The sequence below is a fragment of the Anser cygnoides genome, chromosome 13 (assembly GCF_040182565.1).
Source record: "Anser cygnoides isolate HZ-2024a breed goose chromosome 13, Taihu_goose_T2T_genome, whole genome shotgun sequence".
Lineage (NCBI taxonomy): Eukaryota > Metazoa > Chordata > Aves > Anseriformes > Anatidae > Anser > Anser cygnoides.
The window spans coordinates 5,921,040-5,945,524 of NC_089885.1; the positions used below are offsets into that span (position 1 = coordinate 5,921,040).

The following is a 24,485-nucleotide window of genomic DNA, read 5'->3' on the forward strand; positions in this document are numbered from 1 at the left end:
CTCCAGGCAGCGCCTACCCAAGCTTATTGACCCCACAGGCCTCCACGAGCTGTTCTGGAGACCGCGGATCTGCATCTCAGCCCTGCGGCACCCACAAGTGACTTCCCCACGTGCCTGGGAGCCCCCAGTACCTCCTTGAAGCCCAGCCAGTGCCCACCAGAAGCCCCCTTTGCATGGTGCGCTCAGGCCGAGAGCAAGGTGACCCCCAGGGAGGTCCATGTTCTTTGGGGCGAGTGGAGCCCGGCCCCGACCCAGCTTGGCCTCTCAGTGGCCTCAAGACACATCCTTGTGTCTTCTGCTCCCTCCTCAGGACACGTATCCCAGCTTGGGCTCATCACCGGTCCCACAGCCCTCCCAGCGCCGTGCTAACATGACCACGGGACCCAGCGCCCCAGGAGGATGCTCCAACCCGCCTGCACCTCAAATGGAGGCCGGGCAGGAGCACGACCCCCTTTGGGTGGCCTGGGCAGCTCTGGCTGTTGGCTTTCTCGTGGGAATCGGGCGTCGATCGCTCTTCCAGGCGGGGAGGACGGATGATTGAGCCCCCCCGTCCTCCTCCTTGCTGTGGGGTTCGCCCCGGTTCCTCGGCCTGGGTTCCCAGGGGGCCTCTCCGGCCCCGCGCTCACCAGACTGGTTTAGCAGGGGCCGGGCAGGAGGGGGGCGGCTGCTGCGCTTTGAAGGGCTCCCAGGAAGGGTCTGATGGCCGCCAGCCTCCCGGCAGGGAAAAGGAAGAGGCAGAAGAGGTGGTTTTGGGTTTCGGCGGGGGAGCGGGCTGCCCCGGCAGCTCTGCAGGGCTTTGTCTGCCGGTGGCGGTGAAAGGGATCGCTGGGGGTCGTGTCCCCCCTGCTGCACCCGAGGGGAGGAAATCTGGGGCCGTGCAGCGAGAGGTGGGTGCTCCCGGGACGGGGCAGCACCCTGCGGGGGTGCCCGGCACCGGAGGGGGGACCCAAGCTTCGGTTCTCGACCTGGGCCATGGTCAGAGCTTTTCCTGCCCCTCGCTCCGGTCTGACTCAGGGATGCTCAGCACGGGTTTGGGTACAGCGGGCGCTGGCATCGCCCGGTTTCAGGCACCTATGGGTGCACCCAGAAGCCCCCCATGGCTGGGGGAGCAGGGACAGGAGCCCCCCATACCCGCCCCGGGGACGGGGCCGCCCCCCCCCGCCAGGCCTTAGGGCAGGAGCAGCCCCAGAGCCCCTGCCCAGCGTCCTGGGGATGGGCCCGCAGGAGGGATGGCTTTTTGGGTTCGGGTCAGGACAAAAATCAGGCGATTTTTATTCCCACGGTGCTCTGGCTTTCCATACTCTTTTTTTTTTTTTTTTTCATTTTGCCCCTCTTTTTAAAGTTAAAAAAACAAAATAAATCCAAAACTACAAAACACCAGGCTTAATTAAAAAAAAAAAAAGTATAATTTGAAAAAAGCCAGGCATGCATATATGCAAAAACAAACAAACAAACAAAACAACAACAACAACAAATAAAACAAGCAAAAACCACCAGGCATAATAGCAAAAGAAAAAAACCTCCAACAACAACAAAAAACAACCAACAACCCAAACCTCAGGCATAATTGAAAAAAAAAAAAAAAAAAGAAAAGAAAAGCAAAAACACATGCATAATTGTAAAAGGAAAAAAAAAAGAAAGAGCCTAATTGCACAAAACCCCGGCCATAATTGCCTCGCGTGTCCATCAGAGCCGAGCAGGAAAGCCCGGCGCCCTCACACCTGCCCTTCCAAACTTTTTCCCCTAATTTTCCCCCAGTTTCCCCCAAACCCCAGGCTCCCCCCCCGGCGTGGCGGCCCCGTCCCCTCGCTGCCCCCATCCCCGGGGCTCCCCGCTCCGGGCCGGGCCGGGCCGGGCCCCGGGGCCGCTTTTATCCGCCCGTGTCCCGGCGGGGCCGGCGGTCCTGGTCCTCCTCCTCTTCCTCCTCCTCCTCCTTCTTCTCCTCCTCCTCCTCGTCCGCCGCCCAGGTAAAGCCGTCCCCTGCCGGCACCTGGCTCCGCAGCCGCCCCGGGGCCGCGCCGCGTCCTCCTCCTCCTTCCCCTCCCCTTCCTTTTCTCAACTTTTACCCCCCCCTCGTTTTTTTTTTGCTTTGGCATTATTTCCCCCTTTCACAAAAACTTTTACATTTTTTTCCCTTTTATATTTTTTCCCTTTTATGTTTTTTTCCCTTTTATATTTTTTATTGTTTTCCCTTTTATTTTTATTGTTTTCCCTTTTATACTATTTTTCCTTCCTTTTTCCCCCCTTTATATGTTTTTCCTTTGATTTCCCCCCTTTTATAGATTTTCCCTTCAAATTTTATCCCCTTTTACATATTTCCCCTTCGATTTTCCCCACATTTTATAGCTTTACCTTCAAATTTTCCCCTTTTATAGATTTTACTTTCAAATGTTCCGCCTTTTATAGATTTCCCCTTCAATTTTTCCCCCTTTTATAGATTTTCCCTTCAATTCTTTCCCCTTTTATAGATTTTTCCCTTCGGTTTTTCCCCCATTTAATAGATTTTCCCTTTAAAATTTTCCTCTTTTATATATTTTCCTTTCGATTTTTCCCTCTTTCATATATTTTCCCTTCATATTTCCCCCTTTTATACATTTCCCCTTCAAATTGTCCCCCCTTGTATAGATTCCCCTTAAATTTTCCCCCCTTATATATATTTCCCCTTCATATTTCCCCCTTATATAAATTTCCCCTTCATTTTTTCCCCCTTTTATATATTCCCCCCCGCCCCCCCTTCCTACCTTTCCCCTCCTCTCCCCCCCCAGCTCCGTCCCCCCGCAGCGGGTGCGCGGAGGGATGAGCAGCGGGCTGGTGCTGCGCGCCCCGCTCCCCGAGGACGCCTCGGCGTTCACCCCGCTCAAGCCCGTCACCATGTCGGGGGAGCCCGGCGAGGACGCCTCCGTCTTCGAGGACATCAAGCCGCCCGCCCGGGCCCTGGACAACCCGCCCGACCTGGCGCAGGTAAGGCGGAGGCCGGCGGAGCTTTCGCCCCCTCAGGTGCTGGAGCCTCCAGCTCAAGGCCGATCACTGCGTGCCTTTGGGTTGAATTCTCCTTCACTATTTATTATTATTCTTATTTTTTCACGATGATAGTTGCCTGCCTTTGGTTGAATTCTGCTTTTTCACCCACTTTTTGGCACTTTTTGTCTGCTCGTCCTTTCCCCTCCGCAGCTCTTGCTCCAGGGCGCGCTTGGTTTCATATTTTTCTCCTTCCCTTCCCGGCGCCGCCGTTTCGGAGCTTCGGAGCAGGGGAGGCAGCCGGGGAGGGGGCACCAGGGTCCCCATGCCACTCGCTGGGGACCCCACGGGCACCGGGATTGCTCCCACGCATGGCAGAAAAGGGGGAACGTTTCCTTTTTTTTCTGATTATTATTTATATTTCCACCGCACGAGACTTCAGCTTTGAGATTCCTCGGCCCGTGGCCTCCCCCTGCACCGGCTGGGGATAAAACCCCAGATTTTGGGTGCCCACCACGAGGCCGCTCTTCTTGGTGGCTGTCAGCCGGGACATTGCTGCCTCAGCCGCTTTCTCCCCCCAGGAGAAACGGGGCGAGCGGGGCTGTGGCTGGTGCTCAGCCCCACTTCCCCTGCACCGCTGTGACCGGGGCCCCGCGAGGTGGCAGGAGGGCGGCTCCTGGCCCCGTGGCCACCCCATGGGGACACCTCCTGTCCCCCCCCGCCCTCCACCTGTGTCTGGCCGGGCTGGGGGGATCGCTGTGTCCCGGGGAGGGGAGACCCCCGAGGTGGGGTGGAGGTGCCCAGTGCCCCCTCGAGCCCACCCGGCTGTGGTCCCCCTGGTCTCCGGTGCAGGCTCACCTCCTTATCTCGCTCCTCGGAGCTGCACAAATCGCTGCTCGATCGAGGCTGTGAGGGTTTGATGGCTATGTGCTGTTGAAAATTTTATTAATTTGGGTGGATGTAGGGCCTTTGTGGGGTTTGTGCCTGTTTTTTTTTTTTCCTTTTCTCTGCCTTTCCAGTGGCTCTGCCCCAAATTTACAAAAAAAAAAAAAAAAAAAAGAAACAAGGAGAAGAAAGAGTTTGGTAGAGAAAAGAGTTTTTTTCCTTTCCGATTTGAGCCAGATTGACCAAAAATAGCATTTTCCCCTTTAAATCCCGAGAGGCCGATGCCAGAAGGAAGACGGAGAAGAAAATTAAACGAAACCGAACCCAAGGCGCGTCCAGGGAGGCACTGCAGGGGAGAAAGAGATGTTCCCCCTGCAGCACCCCCGGGGGGCCGGTTGCTGTCAGGGGGGTGACGGTGTCCCTCCGGGCTGGCCTCGACCTCCGGGCGGGTGAGGTGTCCTGCTGCCGCGACCCCAGGGCCACCCCGTTGTCACCCGTGCTCGGCGGATCTGGGGTGGGCTGTGGGCCCAGGTGGGTCCCAGTGGGGACAGTAACGCGTGCCTTTGGGCAGCGTGAGGTCGCGGGGTGTAAAATCCCCTTTCCAAGGGTGCTGGCAGAAAAAGAATCGGCAGTAGGGGGATGTTGAGTTACAGGCTGGGCAAGGAGGAGTGGGATCGCTTGATCCCTCCCAGCACGAGCGGAGAGTGGGAGCTGAGGCCCGGTCTCTGGCTGGGGGCTGGATCCCACCGGGGCTGGGTCCCTTGCTCTGGGATCAGCTGGAGCCTGGTGCTGCCAGGACCAGCCTGCAGATTTGCAAGTCCGATTGGGTCTCAGCCGGGCAGGTGTCTGTGGGGCCGCAGGGGACTGCAGCTGGAGTAGGGCCTGTCCCTGTGCCCCTGCTTGGACCTGTCGGCGCGGTGGGCTCGGACCAGGCCAGACCCCACTGAGGGAGCAGGCCCAAAGCGGGGCACTTCGGACAAAACCAGGGAGCCAAAGATAGGGAAATTTGTGTGGGGTCTGAGCCGGCGGCAGCGGTTTTTAGTTTTGCATAATCCCCCAACCCCACAGACGTCCCGCGGCTGAGCGGGCGGGCAGGTGAGGCGCGGGACGGGGCGTCTGGGCCGAACTTTGAGCCCGCAGGAGCACAATGGCTTTGTCCACGTGGTACAAAGGGCGATTGTTCTGCAGGATGGCCGCAGGAGGGGACGCGGTGAGTGGGGGGCCGCAGGTGTGCTGCCCCCTTTCCTGTTCGTTCCCGGTTGCCCCACATGGAGAGGTTGTGGGCCAGCGAGGGGAGCGTGTTTGCTCGTCTCTGGCCGCTGGAAGGGCAGGTATGCGAGGGAGGAAGCGAGCGGGGGACTCCGGCTCTGTAATAAACGCAACGGATTTCCCTTTATCGCTCTTCCTGAATGGGCTGTGGGAAGCACACGTCGGCTGGAATTACTCACGAAGGTCTAGGGCAGTTCATTTTTGGCCGGTGCATCATCCACCGTGAAGTTTTCCTTCTCGAACCTGTTTGGTCAGCTACCTACGCTACTTTGTTCCCATTCCCTGGTCCAGTGAGCTCCTTTATCTAACCCATCCACTGCAAATAATCGCACTTACCACCGTCTTGTTAGCTGAGCCCCTTGATTAGAATATTTGCTTTTCTTGGGCTCCATTGGTGAATTACATGAGTCACAGGGTACCGCTGGTGTTTGGGGATTGGATAACCGCTGTTTACAATTCAGATGTTCTCAGAACTTGAGCTAGCATGAAAACTCTCTCAAAAAAAAAAACCCATGGGCTGTTTCCCACATCAAAGAGGTTCAGCCCCTTCCAGGCTCAGATTGAAACTCAAACAAAGAATCTTTCATTATGCTCAGAAATGCTTGGAGAATTCTTTGAAAATTATTTTTATTTTTTTTTTAATGTGATGGGGGACCTTCAAGTGTCCACCAAGGACAGGATTTGCCAGTGTGAAAGCGTATTTAATGACCTTGCTCCTTGTGGCATTTCCAATACAAGGAGAAGAAAAAAACGGCGAGAAATCAGTCCCAGTAAAGTCAGGTCAGGTCCTTCAGCTTCCAGAAGTGCAGGTACTTATCCCGTGCAGGAAGGAAGAGTGTTATCCATCCGTTATCACCTCTGCCACATCCAAAGCAACTGTTCCACACGTGTGAACCATCCCGGAGCGGGCAGGGAGATGTGGATACCTGCTCACCTGCCAGCCCAGCCCATCGCATCAACCTTACCCGTACAACATCATCCTCTTCCACTTTGCTAGCATAGGGAGCAGCAGCCAGCAGTGGCTGAATGTTTTCTGCTGGAGACCCTCGCAAGGGATGCGAGGTTTGGTGGTGTTCTCTGACAGGTGGGAATGACCCAAGTTTGTTAAACTAAAAGGAAAACTTTGGGCATTGCTCCTTTCCAAGTGTTGAAACAGTTGGCACTGTAGAACAGAACTCTGTTGGGAGCAGCTTCCAGTGTTTGGTGTTTTGGAGGTTCTTTTGGGACTCTCCCTAATCAGTGTCCCTTAATTAGGGCAACTGGCTCTTCGTTCCTCTACAGAGAAGATGTGGAAGGAGAGGTTTTGTCCAAGGGAATGGGTCTGGAGGACAATCTTTGAGGCTTGCTTCTTGTGGAGTAGAGGAAGGACCCTTCCGGAAGCACAGATGCTAGGAAATCTATAGGGCAGGGTACTCGCTGGAAGGGGCAGCAGTACGTGTCCTCTCAGTCCATGGAGTGAGTCTGGCAGTATTTACTTGGCCCTGTACCATGCCGGGTGCCGTGCGGGCCCAGAAGAAAGAAGTTGGCCCAAAGACCTACTCACTCGAACGCAATGTTTTCACACGCCTTAGGGTTTGTTTTGTTTTGTTTCACTAACTGGTTTGGCGAGGAAGTTGAGGGCTGCCGGGACGGTGGGATTTTTGTCCGTGCATGAAACCTGACCTTGCTTCTCCCAGACGTGCATGGGGTATTGGGTCTGCCTTGCTCATTGTACTGGGAAAAACAGGCTTTTTGGCCCGTCTTATCGTGTACTGACTGCCAGGAGGACTTCACAAGTCCCAGCAAGCAGCAGATGACTCACTCTGCCTTTGTCAGACCCTGCCTGGGAATGTGCACCTTTCCTTCTGATTGGAAGAGGCTGGGTGATGAGTGTGAGCTTTCGGATGGTTTGAGTGAGGTGGAATGAATCCCACCCATAGTCCAGCTGGGGGAAGCTCCCTGCGAGCTCTAACAGCCTCTTCCATGTTACACTTGGTTCGGGAACCATGGGAGAGCTCAAGGAAAAGCCCAGTGCCCTGTGGCCATGCAATTGCTAGAAATCAGTGGATAAATTTGTCTGGGTCATCCTGGGGAGCAGTGACATTTGAAATCCTCCATCTTGTCAGATTCAGAGGGGAGGGAGTGCTGGTGTGGAGGCTGCAACAGGGGATGGCCACTGGAAAGCACGCCTATCCAAATTCAATTTTTGCTTATGTGCATACGTAAACCTGGGGAGCATCTGAGCTCCTGCACATTTTAGCTGAGACTGAAATAGCTCCAAGCCTTCTGATCTCCCAGGCGTTGAAGTAGCACTGGATCATTTAGTCTTTCCAGAAAATGCATCCATACCACAGGCCACCCAGCGCAGCCTCCTGCCTCCAGCTGTGGGTGCCCACCTCAGTTGATGGAGAACCTCCACTTGGCTTTGACGGGCTTGGCCCCAGCCTCTACTGAGCAACAGCATTTTGGAAATAGAAAGCTGTGTACAAAGACATGACTGCCTTATGGGGGTGTCCTCCCCTCCCATGCAGGCACACTTCCAGAGAGCTGTCCTCCTGCCAGGGCAGAACAGGGACGAGGAGAGGGCTGTCCCCGTTTCCCTCTCGTGGCCTTTGGGCTCTGTCCAGGCATTCATTCTGTCCTGAGGTTGTGCTTGGTAGGTCCGGGAAAGGAGAAACCAGCGTGGAGATACTCTAATACTGACATGGGACCGCCCAGCCCAGCCCAGGGCAGGTGGGCCCGATGGTCGTGGTGTTCAGCAGGGCCTGGAGATGATGCAGCTGGGCCAGAGCTTCCTCCAAGCTCCGTGCCTTCAAGGTCTGTCCTGGTTATTTTTCAGTCCATTATTTCTGCTAGCTCTCTTAAAGCCCCACTGGAACCTGGTTGCTCCTCTTCTGGGCACTTGACCTTGAAGATGGATGGGGTGCTTGTCCTGCTTTCTCTGGCCTTTGGGATTGCTGGCTGTAGTGGCATGGTTTCTGTGACAAACACCCGAGGTAGATGGCCTTTCAGTGGGTTGTTATCAGCTGTCGGAGGAAAGGAATAGTAAACAGTCGGGAAACCTGCTGGAAGCACTGGCTCAGCCAGAGGCCAGCTGCCCAAATCTGCCTCAGTGGTGACTCTTGGGCTCAAGGAAATCCCTTGATTAGAAGAAGTGATAATTAACTCGGGTAGTTCAACCACAGCAGCGGAAAAGAGCTCGGGAATAACCCTCTAGAGCAGTGTGGTTCAGCTCCTGCACCATCCATGAGCTCCTGGAGGGAACCTGGAGAAAGGGTGTATCTCTGTGACTCGTCCTGCTCTAGGGGGTGCTCCTGCAAGTGGGAAGACATGAAAACCTCGAGATGGGAAGCTGGTGGGGTAGGGCACCTCTGGCAGCCTTCTCCATGGGCTCCAGAGAGAGCTTGCACAGAGACTTCAGCTTAGATGTTTGCTTTCCAGGTGGCCCAAGCTAGTGAAGATGACTCTTGCCCCGTTGCACCTAATGCATCAGGAGCAGCACTAGCTTGTCGGAGTCACTCCTCACCTCTTGGAGATGGAGCAAGCAGAGGAGCCCACCTGTGGCACCCACCTACCTAAGCCCAGGGCTCACCGTGCTGCCTGCAGTTGTGCTCGGCTGTTCACAGCAGCCAGACATTTGGCCCTGTGTGCTTGAAAGGAAGAGTCCCGGGGCTTTCTTTCCTAATCCCGTTTTGCAGAGAGTTCCAGAAGACATGAGGAACAAACAGAAAATAACGTCGATCGAGGTCAATATCAAAACCAAATGATCAGAGAAACAAATATTTACTCAGGTCAATATTTAACTAGGGAGACAATAAATGCTGATATTGAACCAAATCTGTATATAAATACAGTCTATTTATAACGTGTCCCTTTAAAGGGGTACTGCCAGGTACTTGCCTGGCTTTTGATTGATGATTATCCTCCCCATTGTTTGCTGATTCCCTTGGAGGCTGGAGTTTCATGCAGGTGCAGGCAGGAGAAAGAGCCTGTGCTGCGTAATCCCACGGCCCGGACACCACAGCCCTTGTCCCACGCGTGCCTGTGCTCCGGGAGGTCCCCCCCGCACTGGGGAGGGGGCTTGGGGCTCAGTGCCCCCACTTGGCAGAGCAGCAGGGGTCTGGGGCCAGGAGGGCTGGAGGCTGCCAAGAAATGAAGAAACTCCTTCTCCCCCCCCCCCCCCCCCCCCCCCCCCCCCACTGCTCCCTCTGCCAACTTCACGAGCTCGTCGCCTGTTTAGCAAACATTGATTTCTCTCCCTGTTCCCCCGTGGTGACAACATTTGATGTTTCTATGGCGGTTTGTTATTTATCAACTTCAGATTAGAAAGCGTTTAATCATGGGAATGACACGGCCCGCCTCCTGCCTTGGCAGCCGGCTGTGCCTCGCGCTCCTCTAGCGATGCTCGTGGTCAGTCGCTGCTGAAATGGCCCGGTTGGCTCAAGCACCCGTTTTTGTGTGTCCTGCAGAAAGATGTTTGTCTGGGACTCCGTGTGTGTTGATCGATGCCCCGATAGCTCCTCAGCCTTTGTGAGATCTGGATGAGGGGTGATGAAGGCCTCCAAGGCAGGAGGCTCCTGCGGGGTGTTTGGAAGCTGGAGGCTGGCAGAGCAGGACTCGTGTCAGAGCCTGCTGGCCACGGGAGCATCTACTCGGGGGAGAGAAAAACAGTGGAGAATCCTTTCCTTTGCCAGCTTGGGAATTTTTCTTTCCCTTTTCCCTCTGACAGGTTGAGAAGACCCTGCTATGCAGGCAGAAATAGATACTGTGACCTTGAGGGGAAAATACAGGAATTCAAGTCTTTTATTGCACTGTAAGGTATTCTTACTGGCTTTCCCTTGCTGGTCAAAACAAAAATCCCAGTTTGGAGGAGATGCCTCTAAAGCATGGAGGTTTTGTTGATGTCTGCTTTGGCTGTGTTTCCCCTTGGCTCACTTTTTGCCCCAGCCAGTGACCCACGACTCCTTTACGGTTCCTGGCACCGCTGTCAATGCAGTTGGTGGAGCCTGGGGCATGCCCGTCTCATCCTCGTCTGCAGGGATTGCGGTGATGGCACTGCTAATTAATGCCTATAGGGGAAACTGGGCCACTGAACCCGCCAAAGAGCTGCTGGTCCGTCAGCTGCAAGGCCTCGGAGTCTTCCTCTGTGGAGCTGCAGCGGGGGGGCTCTGGCAGTAATGAGAAGACCTGGGCGCTGAGGCTATGTGATTGGTTCAGTCCTCCTCAAAAAGGCAAGAAAATGGTTAATTCCCTGCCTGTGCCTGGCAGATGGGGAGGCAGGGACAGGCTGAGCATTCCTGGTCACTCCTGCCTCATGTGAGCCACCCTAGTGTCCTCAGCTGCCCTCTCAAGGGCCGCCCTGGGCAGGGCCGCAGCTTGCCACCAGGACCTGCTCCAGGCTGGCCGAGGAGCGCAGAAGCTCGGCGTCTGCAGGATTTCCTCCCGGCTTGGCCTGCTTTGCCCTCGGATGCTTCCTTTGTGCTTCTGCTGCTGTGTTTCTGCAGGGTGTGTGTGGTGGTTTCCTGGCTCGGCTGACCCCAAGATGGGGTGGCTGCAGCAGCTGGGCCACCACCTGCAGGCTCAAGCATTACCTGTGAGGGAATGTGGCTGAACCACGCAGGTGTTTCTGAAGCTGTTCCTTGCAGATGATGGGGGTGACGGGACACAAATACCTGCAGCCCTTACAGCTCCGACCCGGGCTTCAGACTGAACCATCTCGTGGTTCCCCTCAGCACATGGGGCCAGCAGCTCCCGTGCCCTTAGCCCTTTCAACACCTGTCTTCTCAAGGCCACGTTTATCATCTCCCTTCAAGGAACATCCTCCATTTAGATGCAAATCCAAGAATACATACACCCCAGAAATGGGAAAGCTAAGTCTATTGGGTTGGTTTTGCTGGTATGCTGTGGGAACGAGGGAAGCCTGGGCTGGTTTCCACCCCTTGCTGCTCTGACCGACCAGTGTGAGAATGATCCTGGGGTGCAATGAAGCTTTAGAAGATCAGTCTGTAGGATCGTGGCAGTGGTGCCAGGCTGAGAGCTTCACCTGGCTTGTGCCATGCCCCAGAGCCTCCCCTGGAAGGCTCCGTGTCCCTCAGATCATCCTGTCCTGAAGCCCCGTGTTCGCCCCCCTTGCAGCCAGGCCGAGCTGCTGCCCGCAGTCCTCAGGGCCGTCCTCTCCGAGTGGTGGCAGCATGGCCCTCTCCGCCCCTCGGCAGGGATTAAGAGGTGAAAACAGAGGCTGGCTGTGTGAGCTGGGCCCCCGGCCTGCTCATCTTTGCTGCTCTGCCCCTCCTCCCCCTGCCCGTGGTGTTGAGCAGGAAGGAAAGCCAAAAAAACGTCCCTGTTGGTGAACAGAGGGAGGGTGATGTCATGGCTGCGTTCCCACCTCAAAATGGAGGTTCTCCCAGCGCTGGCTGCTCCGGATGGCTCCCCAGCCCTGGCTAACCTCCAAGGAGAATCGCTGATGAAACCCCAATGGGAATGGGGTGCTGGAGAGGACAGCTTGGGGCGTGGGTTTCTACTCAGTGTCCCTGCACACCTGGCTGTTCCTCCAGCAGCCCCTAAAACCCATGTCCTGGGGGTACCAGGAGGGGCCGGTGGGGGTAGAAGATACTTGTGGGTTGCGGGAGGTGGCCTGGCTTCAGGGGGACCTTCCCACTAACCCAGCACTGTCTGTTCCACAGCTGCACCCCATGAGGATGGAACAGCGGATGCCGCTCATTCTCGAGGTGAAGAACTTTTCTCCTTCCTCCCTCCACTTGTTTCTGCCCCTGTTCATGAGAGGTACCTGTAAGAGACGCCCCCCCCCCCCATCCCATCTCATCCAGCAGCCCCCCCCAGGACGTGGTGGTGAGGACGTGGTGGTGTGGACGCGCTCCCACTGGCAGGGGTGCGTTCCTCATGCTCATGGTGTCTCTATCTGTGCTAGCCACCTGGGCACCTATGTGGGTATCTCCTCCACGTGTGGATATCTCCTCCACGTGAAGGTATCTCCTCCACGGCTTGCATGCCCGTGTGAACTGTATCGCCACCCGCTGTGAAAGGAGCCGTAAGCGACAGCCAGATAGAGACACCTGTGTTTGGGACGCGTGAGTTGGATCCCACCCAGGCACGTCAGGAAGGCAGCCCAGCACGTAGTCAGCCCAGCTATTGTGCCAGCTGCGCACTGAAGGGTTGTTTTTGGGTGAAGCGTTGGGTGGGAGGTGCTTGGGCGAACGACTTGGTGTTGGGTATTTGCTCAGCGCCCAGCAAGCAAAGAACTGCCTAGGGTTGCTGGGTGTTTCTGGGCCACAAACAAACCGAGCGGCTCTTCTGAGGACATCCCTGGGGCGGTGTGGGAGCTGGAGCATCACCAGCACCATAGTGACTGTCTGGATTCCAGCAGGGTGGGGCCTTCGCCTGCAGGGTCCCCACAGTGGTTCTGCAGCCGAGGACGGTCCTGGCACCCTGCTCTGTCCCATCAAAGCCCTTCACTTTGCTTTCCTGGCCAGCTGCCCCTTAGCACCCCCCTTTCCCCAGGACCCTGGGGCTGCTCAGGATCAGAAGTGGATTTCTCAGGCTCCATGGAGTGGCAGGAAGGAGACTTTGATCTGCAGGTAGGGGCGAGGAGAGAGGGCTGGGAGACAGCGGGCAGGGGCAAGCAGTGCAGGAGGTGGACAGATGGATGGGCTCTGGGGCTCTGGGTGCAGGTTGGGATCTAAACTTAGAGCCCTTTTTCTCCCCTGAATAACCTGCTTGGCCACCCGCTGCATAAAGACCCGCTGGAGTGTGGGGGGGAGACCTTCCTGGGAACTAAAGGTGAGAAACTCAAATGCCAGAGATAAGGGAAGCTCAGAAGTAAAAGGCATCCAGCGCCTTCCCCCCTGCCCCGCTCCCCCGGCAAGTGGGGCCGTTTCATCGCTCAGGTATGCGCGGCATCCGGAGCCTCCGGTCCCACCCCAGGGGTATGGTGAGGTGCCAGGGTGGGCGCACGGCTCAGCGCCACGGCACCCGGCATCCTGCTCCCAGCCTGTGGCCCGGGTCTCCCAGCTGGGTGCTGCAGGGGGGAGCAGAGAGGGAGCCAGTTTTTTGGTGATGAGCAGGGTCTCTGGCTTTCCTCTCCCGCTGCTGCTGAGCCTGGGTGCCCTCACCGCAGCAGGGGTGGACGTTGCAGGAGATTTGGGTGTTGCAGGAGACCTGGGCTGCTTTTCCGCCTGTGAGGATTAGGGAGCACTGGTGGCATGTGCCCGTGTTTGGATGGCAGCCAGCTTACCCATGCAGTGCCAGTGTGGCTTGCAGAGGTGCAAAGGCTCTTTGAATTCACTGGAAGCACAGGTGATGCGTTTCGCTGGAAAGGGCAAGGAAAGTAACTTGGATCCTGTCCAGCTTTGATAAAAGCAATGAACTTGCAGCAGGGATGACTTTGGCCCGGTGGCATAGTTCAGAGCAGCACAGCCCTCGGCTCAAGTGTGCTGGGCGTGGGGTGAAGCAGCCTGCGCTCCCGAAGCATGCTGTAGGCTCTGCCAGGGAAGACTGGCGGTTTTGCCAGCTCCTCTACATATGAATGAGCCTACGAGAGCTTTGCAATGAGCTCGACACAGGGATAACCACATAATTAAAGGCTGTAGCTTTATAGAGGAGCATTAGCGCTGGTGTCTTTAACCACAAAGAGCAGAACTTGAGTCATCAAATGCCAGGGGATGAGTTTCCTAGCGGATTGCTCCATCAGGTTGCTGAATTATCGGGCCTGGATCCAGTCGGATGCCGCATCAGGCATGAACCCTGACAAGCGGTGACTGTCTGAGCTGGAGGTCCTGTTAGCCTGGAGAACCAGACCTGCAGAGCTCAGCCAAAGGTTGGGTGAGGGCTGAATCACTTTACCAAGACGAGGCAGCGAGGGCATGCCTGGCAGTTTCAGTTTTAGGCTCACAGTCCGTGGAGTCAGTGCCAGCATCGCTTATGTTTCTAGGGCTGTAGCCCAAATTACTCTCAATTAATTGTCTCAATTAATTTTCTCAATATTGTCCATCTTAGTCCTAGAGTAAAATGCAGTACGCGCTGGGTTTAAAGCAGGCCAGAGCCAGCATGTCTAAGGTGGGCTGCTCCCAGTGCGTCCAAATGTGACGCTGACGGGAGCAGAGCTCGTGATTTCATCCCCTGTCCAGTGCTAGATGCCCTTGTTAGTGTGGCCGAAGCACTGTGCGAAAGCCTGGGTTTTCGTTATCAGGCTGAACTTCTCCCTTAACTGCATCCTGGCTCGGCCTTTGGTAGCACTGCAGGTAGGTCGGAGGGCGGTGGGACAGAGGACAGGGTGACTCACCCCGGGGAGCCTGCGACTGAGTCAGGCACTCAAGCCCGATCGCAAGTGCCTGACTCATGGGCTGTTCTTGCTTCTCTCCTGGTTCCTCTCTAGCTAAAGCTCTTGTTGAATGTTCAGCTCCTATCACCACCATGTCAAACTGCCCTTCACAACTTCTCTTCTCTGTATTTCCCTCCGCAGGGACGATCCGAAATGGATAAGTACCTCTCCAGCCAGGTGCCTCCCATCCCCATGATGCCAGACAAGAAATACCGCCGGGAGAGCGCCTCAGTGGTGGATGAGTTCTTCTCAGCCGAGAAGCCCAGTTCCACGCCGTACAGTGTGAACATCAACGTGATCCTGCCCGACACCACGCACTTGCGCACTGGACTTTACCGGCCCCCCAAGCCCATGACCCCGTTCCCGCAGATCAAGACGGAGCCCGGCACCAGCTTCGCCCAGCCCTGCTCCTCCACTGCGGGCTCCACGCAGACCCTGCCTGACTTCACCAGCGTCTTCAGCATGCCCCAGTCCGTGGCAGTCAACAACATCTTCATCAAGCAGGAGATGCCCTCTGAGATGCCGCTGTCCAGCAGCCCGCAGCAAGCCCAGCTTTACCAGATGCCTCTTGGCAGTGGCACCGCTGACCTTACCCCGCTGACACCCTCCTCCAACAGCACCACAGCCATCAACAGTCTCAGCGGTGTCACCATGTCCACAGGTAACGCCATGTCCAGTGTGCTCCACAGACCTGTCCAGCCAGGAGGGCCAGTTAAGCAGTACCCACATGTCTCCCAAGGACAGGGAAACTTCAACATCTCAGGGCAGTTCTACCCCGTGCCAGGGGTGAACCTGCCCCCTTCGCCCCCCAACTCACAGCCCGGCAGCCCAGAAAATCAACCAGAGCTCATCAACACCATCTCTCCCCCACCATCCTATGAAGCCACTTTTGGACTGAAGCTGGTCCAGTCATCCCAGGTCCCCCCAGTCCCCAACAGCCTTGGGACCCTCTCTCAAGGGCACATTGTCATGCAGCCCCCCAAATACAACAGACGCAACAACCCTGAGCTGGAGAAAAGGAGGATTCACCACTGCGATTACCCAGGTATGCTCACAGCGCTGGCTTGGTGTTGGGGTCCCTCCTTGGCACAGGGAGGGCTGCGGATCAGGCACCCCTCTGACTGCGAGGCAGGGCAGCATGGCACTGGGTGGAGAGCCCTGGGAAAACAAGGTCACCCCCACCAAGGGAATAGAAGGGGCTGGCCCTGCCTTTTTTCTACCCTTCCTTTTTCTCTTCCCGCTCTGGCAGTGGCTCTGAGAGGCAGGGAGTGCCAGCAAAACATGGGGATGCTGCTCCCAAAAACCTGCTGCCTCAGTGGGCTGGTGTGCTCAGCCACGTGCTCTCCATGGGTGAAACCATACTGCAAGTCAGTCTATTCTTTCCCATGAGGGTTGGCAAACCATCTACTGATTTCCACAAGCAGCCTTCTTGGTCTCTCCATGGAGCCCCAGTTCTCTTTTTTTTTTTTTTTTTTTTTTTGCCAAAGAGAAGAGGGTCATGCCCTTCAGTGCCTTCAGGGACCACATCCAGATGGCGTGGAGACCTGCGGGTTAGGGGCTTTGAGCAGGAAGCTGCACCCACGTTTTTGTGGTTAACAGCTTGTGCTGAATTTTCTACCTTCTGCGGGTGGCTGTTGTAGAGGGCTGATCCTAAGCCTTCCCACAGAGGTCCAGCTGGAGGTGAAGGCAGGCAGGGCTGGTGGCAGGGAAAGCAGCTCGTACCGGTGTGCTCTGAGCGAGGAAGCGGCAGGAGGAAGCTGAGTTCTCACTGGCAGCAGGCTGAGCGGGGAGACCTGTCTGCAGAGCCTTGCTCCGGGCCTCCAAGCAGTGGCCCCGGCACTTCTCTGCATGCTCACAGGGAAATGAAACTCAGCCATGCCCTGCTCTGCCTTCTCCGTGGCTCTAGGAGCTCTTCTGACTTCTTCGCCATGCTCAGGAGGCCTTGGTCTTTTGCATGCTCAGCTCAAGGCACTAGCCTGCTTTACTCCTGTGTAGAGCTGGGCGTGTTTTAGCCCTGTTTCCATCCAGCCAAAGGTGCAAGCAGGGAGGATTGGAAAGGCAGAAGTTGGCTTTAACCTTCTGAAGCCCCTGTTGTCAGCAAGTCCTGTGTCAGGGACGTCCACGGACTGCGCCATGGCAAAAGAAAACAACAAAAAGGAAAGAAAAAGATATTCCCTCCCGTGAGTGTTTAGCATGTTGCCAGTTGGCCTTAGCTTTTCTTAGAGGCTGTGAGCTGAGAAGGGACAGAGGAAGGAGAGTCACGTCCAGGTGGGGTTTCCTCTGCACAGGCTGGCTGTTTGCCCTCCTGCTTGGCCAGTGGGGCTGCGGGCCGTGAGGAACCTGGGACAGCCCATCCCAGGAAAGGGGACTGCCAGAACTGGGAGCATTGATCAGTCGTGTTGGTTTTCATGGTTGGGAGCACGGCCACTGGGAGGAGGTGGTGGCTTTCATGCATCCCCGCTGATCGGGAGCTGGGGGACCCGGCCAGCAGTTGCGCTTGTGTCCTGCTGGGAAGCTGTGACAGAGCGGCTCTGGCTGCAGGATCAGGTGCAGCGTGGGCTTGCGCCAGCTCCTTTTTGCCCACCTCCACCAGTGGGACATAACTCAGCTCCCACCAGGAGCCCAAAGATGGGCACTGCAATGCCACCGAGTCTTAGTGAGCCGCCATCGCAAGGGATGTAGGCTGCCGAGAGCTCTGCTGACATCTGGGAGGCTGGACCCAAAGCTGATTAAGCTGGTGGAAGGAGGTATTCAGTGCATTGCTGGGGGGCTTCACTAAAACCCTCTGAGGAATACAGCTGTGCTAAGAGTTTAGCCATTTTCAGGTCTGGGGCCATCTCCCTTGGGAAGGGGACTGCTCTTAGTGTCTGCGAAGTCCAGCAGTGAGGGACACTGCTGGTCTGTCACCTGTGGGCTCCTCGGGATGGCAAACAGCATCTGCACACTTGGGGTTGTGCTGGTAAGCAGTGCCAGCGCTGGGAAAATAAACAGTACTTTGCAAGTGGGTGGGGAGGTAGCAAGAGGCTTCGTTAGACAGTGTGGAAACAACAACAACAAAAATATGGCCGGGTTGCTTACAAAGGTCATAACAATTCAAATTCATATTTTAATACACATGTCAAAACCAAATGAAGCAGGGCCATAAAGGCAGCACGAGGAGTTTTTCTAGACCTGAACTGACAGCCAGTCATTTGGCAGTGCCTGTTGTCGAAACTTTTGCTAAAATCACAGTGTTTCTGCTGAGAGCCTTTCCCTGATTAAAATTTGTTGCTGCTGATCTGAAACATTTCCCACCAGCCGGGGTCCATCTCTCCCCTCATCTGTCTTGGAGAATAACATCTGTCTGTCTGTCTTGGAGAACAAATGCTCTTTAGATACTGCTGAAACAGAACAGGGGTGGCCGGGCTTATTTGCATCCTATTTACCCAGTGTGCTTTTCAGGCCCGCTCTGTCCCTGACCTCAAACACCCAAGTTGTAGGTTTTTTGCAGCGAGGGCCCCTTTTTCACAGAGAAGCTGTGTCTTTGCTCTTTTCGCAGGTTGCACAAAGGTTTATACCAAGAGCTCCCACCTGAAGGCGCACCAAAGGACTCACACAGGTAAGAGCACCAAGTCACCAGCAAACCCTGCCAGCCCCACGCTGGGTGGCTCTCAGGGCAGGCGCACAGCCTCTGGCAACTCCACACGGTTTGCCTGCCTTCTGGAGGGGTGGTCTAGGATTTCGGAGATCCCCAGGGGGCTCTCCCAATGGGCCAGGAGGAGGAGGTGTCCCCAAGCTTCTGCCACCTGCAGTCTGAAGGATCTTCCTTCCAGGTCTCCCAAATCCTCCCAGGTCCAATCCCACCTAGCTGGCAGAAAAATTGTCATGTGGTGCACATCTACAGCCTCTGAGGAGGTGTCCAGTGTCCCCGTGGCTCCCCGGCTGGACTTTCTGGGCTCGTGGTGAGCTCATCTGTCCTGTGGGCAGCTGCTGAACGCAGGCAGAGAGCGGCTGCGGGGCGAGGGTGCTGTGGGGAGGAGAGGGCTGTTGCCCCAGCGCTCCCACCGCAACCAGCTGGCCCGGAGTAGACCCAGCTCACTTGTGCATTCAAGCACAGGTCTCCTCATTAAGGCATTTATTATACCTGAAACTTTATCAGATCCCCAGGTAGTCCGAGAACCATCAGTGCCCTCATAAATCTCTTTTATAGGAGGGCTGATCTTTACTGAAAGCAATTAAGCTGGCCCAGAGTTCACTTTTCTTTTTTATGAACAACGAACAAAACCCATCCTGAGGCTGGGAATCGGCTCTCGTGCTTGGCTCCATTCCGTGTCCCCCTTATCAGCCCTTCCAACGAGCCAGCCAGGAGGTTTGCTTTGTGCACGAGGCACAATATTTCACTGGGCAGGGAACGACACGGAAGGGGTGGCAGCAAGGCGCAGGAAGGACATTGTCCTGGCGCCGAGAGCCGGTGGCGATAAGCCTTTGTCACAATGGCGATCAGCGCTCGGGGCAGCTAAAATTTCTCTTTTTCCCTTCCGCTCAGAGCATGGCTTGGGGACACGGTCCGTAGGAGACACATGCCGTCCCTGCAAGCCATGCTGTAAAGCTGTATCCGTGCAAACTTGGGCGCTTTTTGAACCCAATAAAGTGCAGTTGTTTGTCCGTGTTTCCCAGTAACGCGGCTGGAAACGCGAGCGTGGTTGCCTTCTTGCAGCTCACCTGCTACACGAGGGGGGGGACCTGAGCAGCCAGGACAGCTGCTGCTGCTGCTGGTGGGGCCAAAAGATGGGAATCCAGAGCTTTGGGTTCCCATCTGCACAACCCCAGGGGTGGCACCGGTGAGCTCGGCGGGGCTGTGTTCCGTTTTTGGGGTCTCCTGTTCTGTTTTTGACTGCGAGACCTCAAACACAGCTGGCACCCATCCCACCTCTTGCTGCCCACCGGGCTCCCAGCCAGGAGGGGTTCAGGGCGCCCACGGGACCCAAGCTTGGCATCGGCCAGGTCTCTGCTTGTGGTTTGCCCGTTGCTGTGGGCTGGGCTGTATTCATCTCCTGGAGACACCATTCATTTCCTGGGTGCCATTGTGAGATTAAATATATAACCCGGCGGCTCCCCGCCCCCCGGGGCTGGGAATGCCAGCCTGGGCCCTTTGTTTGAGCTTGCCCTGCCGTGCTGTCCTGGGAGATGGAGCCAGCTCGCGGGACAATGGAAAGCATTTTCCCTCCGTCCTGGAGCTCAACCTGTTATTGTTTGAAGCTAAAGGGCCTTGGTGGGGCTGACCCAGCCGGGTCACCTGGCTGGGACAATGTGGCTGCACAGAGCAAATCCCACCTTCGCCTTAGCACGCCGGCACAATTGCCGGCAGCCCCCTCGCCCCCCAGCCTGCCATTAGATACAACTGCAAGCACTGCAGTTACCCCCCTGACATAAAACCGCAGTGCTTTTTGCCCCACGGCACACAGCATTTTGGGGAGCAGGATGCGGTCTCGGTGCCCCATCTCCTCCAGGTCCGCGGCTGCACTTCCGACCTTGCAGTGTTTCCTCTGGTGCGTGCCGGATGCCGCTGCTCTTGCCCTGGCCGTGTGTTTTCTGTTTCCCGGCCAAATCCACAGCCTGTCTGGCGGCGGGGCGGGGGCAGGAACGGCCGCTCAGCCGTGAGCGTGCCGGAGCACCGCGCACATGCCGGTGCATGCATGCTGCGTGCGTACGTGCCTTCATGCCGCGATGGTGCGCTCAGCAATTGGCCGATGAAACGGTAAATATTTGAGGTCGGGAAAGTCAGCACATTCCCTGAACTCTGCCTGCTTGTTCAGGCTGTTAAGAGCGAGGGCTAATATTTGAGAGCACCACACCCAGGCAGGGAGAGGGCTGCAGCCAGGGTTCAGCGCGGCGGCTGGGAGCTGCAGGCGGGCATGGGCTTCTCCAGCCCGGTTCCCAGCTGGCGGAGGGGTTGCACAATTCCATTGATTTTGTTCTGCTGGGGAATAGGTGTGCGGGGAGGAGGCATGACATCAGCCCGATCATGGTGATGTCGTGCAAACACAATGTCCTGCCTGCAGCCAGCTGCCGCAGGGCAGGGAGGCGGCTGCAGGGAGATGCGAGGCTCCCGGGAGCCCCTTTTTCCTCTTGATGCACCCTGATCCCATATCAACGGCGAAAAGAGCCATCTGGGGCTTTTTAGGCTGAAAAAAAAAAAAAAAAAAGAGCTCTGGGAGATTTTTATGCCAAAATGCCCTCAAAGAGGGCCTCCTGTGGCAGTGCCCCTTGGTAGTGCAGAGCACCAGCATGGGGCAGGGGATGGGCGCAGGGTGGGTGGGTGGCTGTGGTGTCCCCCATGGGTGCCCGGTGACCTGTGTCTCTTCCCCGCAGGCGAGAAGCCCTACAAGTGCACCTGGGAAGGCTGCGACTGGCGCTTCGCCCGCTCTGACGAGCTGACCCGGCACTACCGCAAGCACACGGGTGCCAAACCCTTCAAGTGCATGGCCTGCGGCCGGTGCTTCTCCCGCTCCGACCACCTGGCCCTCCACATGAAGCGGCACCAGAACTAGGGGCCACCTCCATCGCCACGTCTCCGAGAGCAGCTGGGGACTCTTCTCCGAGGGGACCTCTCCTCCACTTGTACATAGGAACAACCCCACGCTGTGATCAACCGGCATGGCAGCGGGCAAGCCCTGTCCCCGCTGTTCCTGGTTTTAAAAGAAATCTCATTAAAAAGAATGATAATTAGACTGATCTTGCAATGAGGCTCCCTGCAGCACTGGGGCGATGGGCCTTGGATGGCAAAGGGCTTTCTTCCAGCAAACCTGCTATTTATTTGTCATTTGGGAGCAGCTGTCCTTCGCGTCTCGAGCTCGTGGGGACATTTTACCCCTCTTGGGTAGTGCCTCTGGGGAGCCCGAGGAGGGCTGGGATGGGCTGGTGGGCCTGGGAGGTGCCACCATTGGTGACACCCTCTTGGACTGCCCCATGTCATGGCTGTGGATGGCACTGGTGACGTGCAGTGGCCCAGGGCTGCTTGGGTTGACAACCCCAGTGTCTCTGGGGGCATGGAAGAAAGTATGAAGTACTGACCTGACGTGCCTTCAAGCAAGGGACGGCGCAGAAGTGGGTGACAAAAGCTCTGTCCCTTCGAACCCACGTGTGGTTTGCTGGCTACCAGCTCGCTTGGGGCTGTGAGTGTCTGCCCTGCTCGGCCAGGTTTTCTGGTTGTGTCCTTAGCATTTCCACTTCCAACATGAAATGTGACTCCAGGGGACTCTGGGAGGACCAGGGTGGGTCTTGGAGCAGAAAACCCACCCGTAAGCCCTGGCTTCCCGGAACATGCCGTGCCTTTTCTCCAGCAGGCAGGTTCTGCCCCTGCCTTGACCACGCACACGAAGACCCAGTTGTTGCCAATCACGCCGATTGCGCGCTGTCACCGTTTCACCAAGTTCAGACAGAAAGGGAAGAGGAAAAAAAAAAACCCAAGAGTCTTTGAAACAAATTCCAATAAATCCTGCTGTTCAGACTGTGGTCGTGTTACCTACCTCACCGGCTCCCTGCCCCGGGCTCTGCAAGGCACCGTCCTCCTCTTCCTTGGGTGCTGTGATGCATGGGGCACATCAGCTCCTCTTCAAAGCCTACCAGGGGTGAAGCATGGGCAGAACAAGGACCAGGCCATGCCAGTTTAACCAGCAGCCATGGAGGTAATAAATAAATCAGGAACAAATAAATGGGCCCGGTGTGTTCAACAGAATATTGATTTCCACCCCCCCCCCCAGCTCGTCTTTTGTTCTTCCGTGAACAAATTGAAGGGACGTGTGGATGGATGTGCCTCCTTGCCAGGAACCAAACCGCAGCATCTTCAGGCAGTGGAAATGTGAAGGAAAGGGCCCCAGCTGCAGGTTAGCCAAAATCCGCGGCCGGGTTCCTGGTGGCCCTTTGCTTTCGATGAATGAAGCTGGTCCCACCTGCGGCGCACGCAGCTGGTCTGCCGTGCCAGGAGGAAGAGGTTGCAGCTTTTGGGATGATGTGGCCAGGACTGGCAGTGGTGAGGTCTTTGTGTGAACACAGCTTCATCCTCCTCCCGTCCCGTGGTACCCAGCAGGTAGGGATGGAGGGGTGAAGCGCACCCCGACGCACTGAATTGGCGGGTGACTTGCCATGTCAGTGAGTGGAGAAGGCTTCCCAGACCTCGGTGCTGAGGCTGGGAACGGGCTCGTCCCCTCTCCACCTTGTAGGCTGTGGGGTCTCTGCCTGCACTGGGGTCTGGGAGGAGCACTGTTTTCCCCTCTAGCTTCTATTTGGAGACCCACAGAGCAGGGTCAGGGTGGAGGGGGAAGTCCTTGCCTATGGAAACCCCCCTCCGGCGCAAACACGGCCGTGTTTCTCCTTTCTCAGGTGGGTTGAGCTCACCACAAAGGAATCCAGGGTAGTGCAGGAGATGCCCCAGCCAGCCGCTGCCGGTGTCTGCAGGCTCGGTGGGGCTGGTGGGAACCCAACACCGCTGTGCTGGGACCTGCCAGCACCCACCCCGCTGCCGGCACCCGTCCAGTCCTGTCCTCATCCCCCTGCTGCGCGCTGTGACCGCCAGCCTCCAGGCGAGGCTGAACCTCCCAGCAGGATGATCCCAACGGCAGGGCATGGGGTCGACCCAGTCACCTCATGTGCCCTCCCAGAGGGGTTTCATTGCCTCCCCTTTTATTTTGGGGAGAGAAACCTGCAGCCACCGCCACTTCCAGTTCTTGGGGCACAAAACCCATTTGCTGGCAAAGAGCAAAAGCCAAACCAAGCAACAGGCAGCTTTAAGTCTTAGGGGAATTTGGAATAATTTTCCTGATGATCCTGTCCTTTTATTTTTTATTTTTTAACTACAGAAAAAAATGCACCTGCTCATCCTCACATAGATATACATATATATATATTTGTTGTATTTGAGATTATTTTGATGGGGGGATGGCAGGGGAAGAAGTGTCTTAACTAAAACCCCACCCCTGCGCAGCTCTGCACCTCTGGTCCGCATGCAAAATGCTTCCATGCAAATGTTTTACTAGCGCAAAGACAACACTTAACAACAAAAAAAGACTCCACAGCAATGCCTCGGCTTCTATTCCCCTATTTCTGCCTCCAACCATGCATTTGGTGCTGCCCGTGAGCCCCAGAAGCTGGGGCAGGTGGGAGGGGTATGGAGGGAGGGCACGCAGGTGGCACTGGGGAAGGTTTGTGACCCCGGGGGTCTTCTCCTGTGACGTTTCCATGCTTTGTGCAGAACAAACCTGGCTTTTGGCAGCCGGGAGGCGCTTGTATCATAGCAGAAAAAGGCTGTAAATAGGAAAGCACTGCATCGCTTGGCGGGGCTGTGCGGGCTGGACTTGATCGTTCACTGCCCGAGATGAGCACAGCGAGAAAAAATGTTTGGGACCTGGAAAACTTGGGTAGAAGGTTTATTTTTCCGGTGATGTTTTTTGTTTGTTACACAGCCCCCCAACTCCGAAACTCCCCTACAACTTTTAATCTATCTAATATTTTGTAATAAAATTTTATCACATGGCGACGTTGTCTCTCTTCTCTCTTCCCTCCCGTTGCAAATGCTCTTGTTACCTTTGCCTGCTGCTGCCCGTGCATGCATGTGTTGATTTTATGGGCTTAATAAAAGGAGAAAAGCTTTTTGTTAGGCTGGGTTAAGCAAGAAGGTAACCGAGCGGGGCAGGATCAGTGCGTGGCATTAACCCACAGCACCAGGCAACGCAGTGAGTGCCATTACGTGGCTGAGGCTGACAATTTGGAGGAATGCTGAGCGCTTCCTCCAGCCGACATTGCAGTGCCGTGCAGAGAAGGAGGAGGGCAGGGGGCACTTTTTTTTCTCTCTGAATGCTTGGCTCGTGGAGGGCACCCCAGCCTGACCGCACGCTCCCACTCTTTGTCCTGGAAGGGGAGAAGAAGCATCCCTGGGCCAAGCAGGAGTGGAGCACAAGCATCCTCCTCCAGAGGAGGGAGACAAGACAAGGAAGGACAGGAGGCAGGACAAGGAAGTGCTGAGCTGGGGAGGTGGCGGTCAAAATCCCCTTCTGTGTCCTTCTGTGTGTATATACACACG

General features: G+C 56.1%; 1 protein-coding gene across 4 annotated transcripts; it reads left to right on the forward strand.

The window, feature by feature from the left end:
• The first annotated feature begins 2,546 nt into the window (after positions 1-2,546).
• Positions 2,547-23,939, forward strand: LOC106047520 (Krueppel-like factor 5). Of its 4 annotated transcripts, none has more exons than XM_048070710.2 (5): positions 2,547-2,961; positions 11,775-11,819; positions 14,570-15,473; positions 17,967-18,026; positions 20,780-23,939. In XM_048070710.2, exons 1-5 carry the CDS (start codon positions 2,797-2,799, stop codon positions 20,956-20,958), a joined length of 1,353 nt encoding a protein of 450 aa, XP_047926667.1. In that variant the 5' UTR covers positions 2,547-2,796; the 3' UTR covers positions 20,959-23,939. The 4 variants fall into 4 exon arrangements, with proteins under 4 accessions (XP_047926667.1, XP_047926668.1, XP_047926669.1 ...); XM_048070712.2 differs by lacking the exon at positions 2,547-2,961 and adding an exon at positions 5,097-5,174; XM_048070711.2 differs by lacking the exon at positions 11,775-11,819 and having other exon boundaries at positions 2,766-2,961.
• The last annotated feature ends 546 nt before the right edge of the window (positions 23,940-24,485 follow it).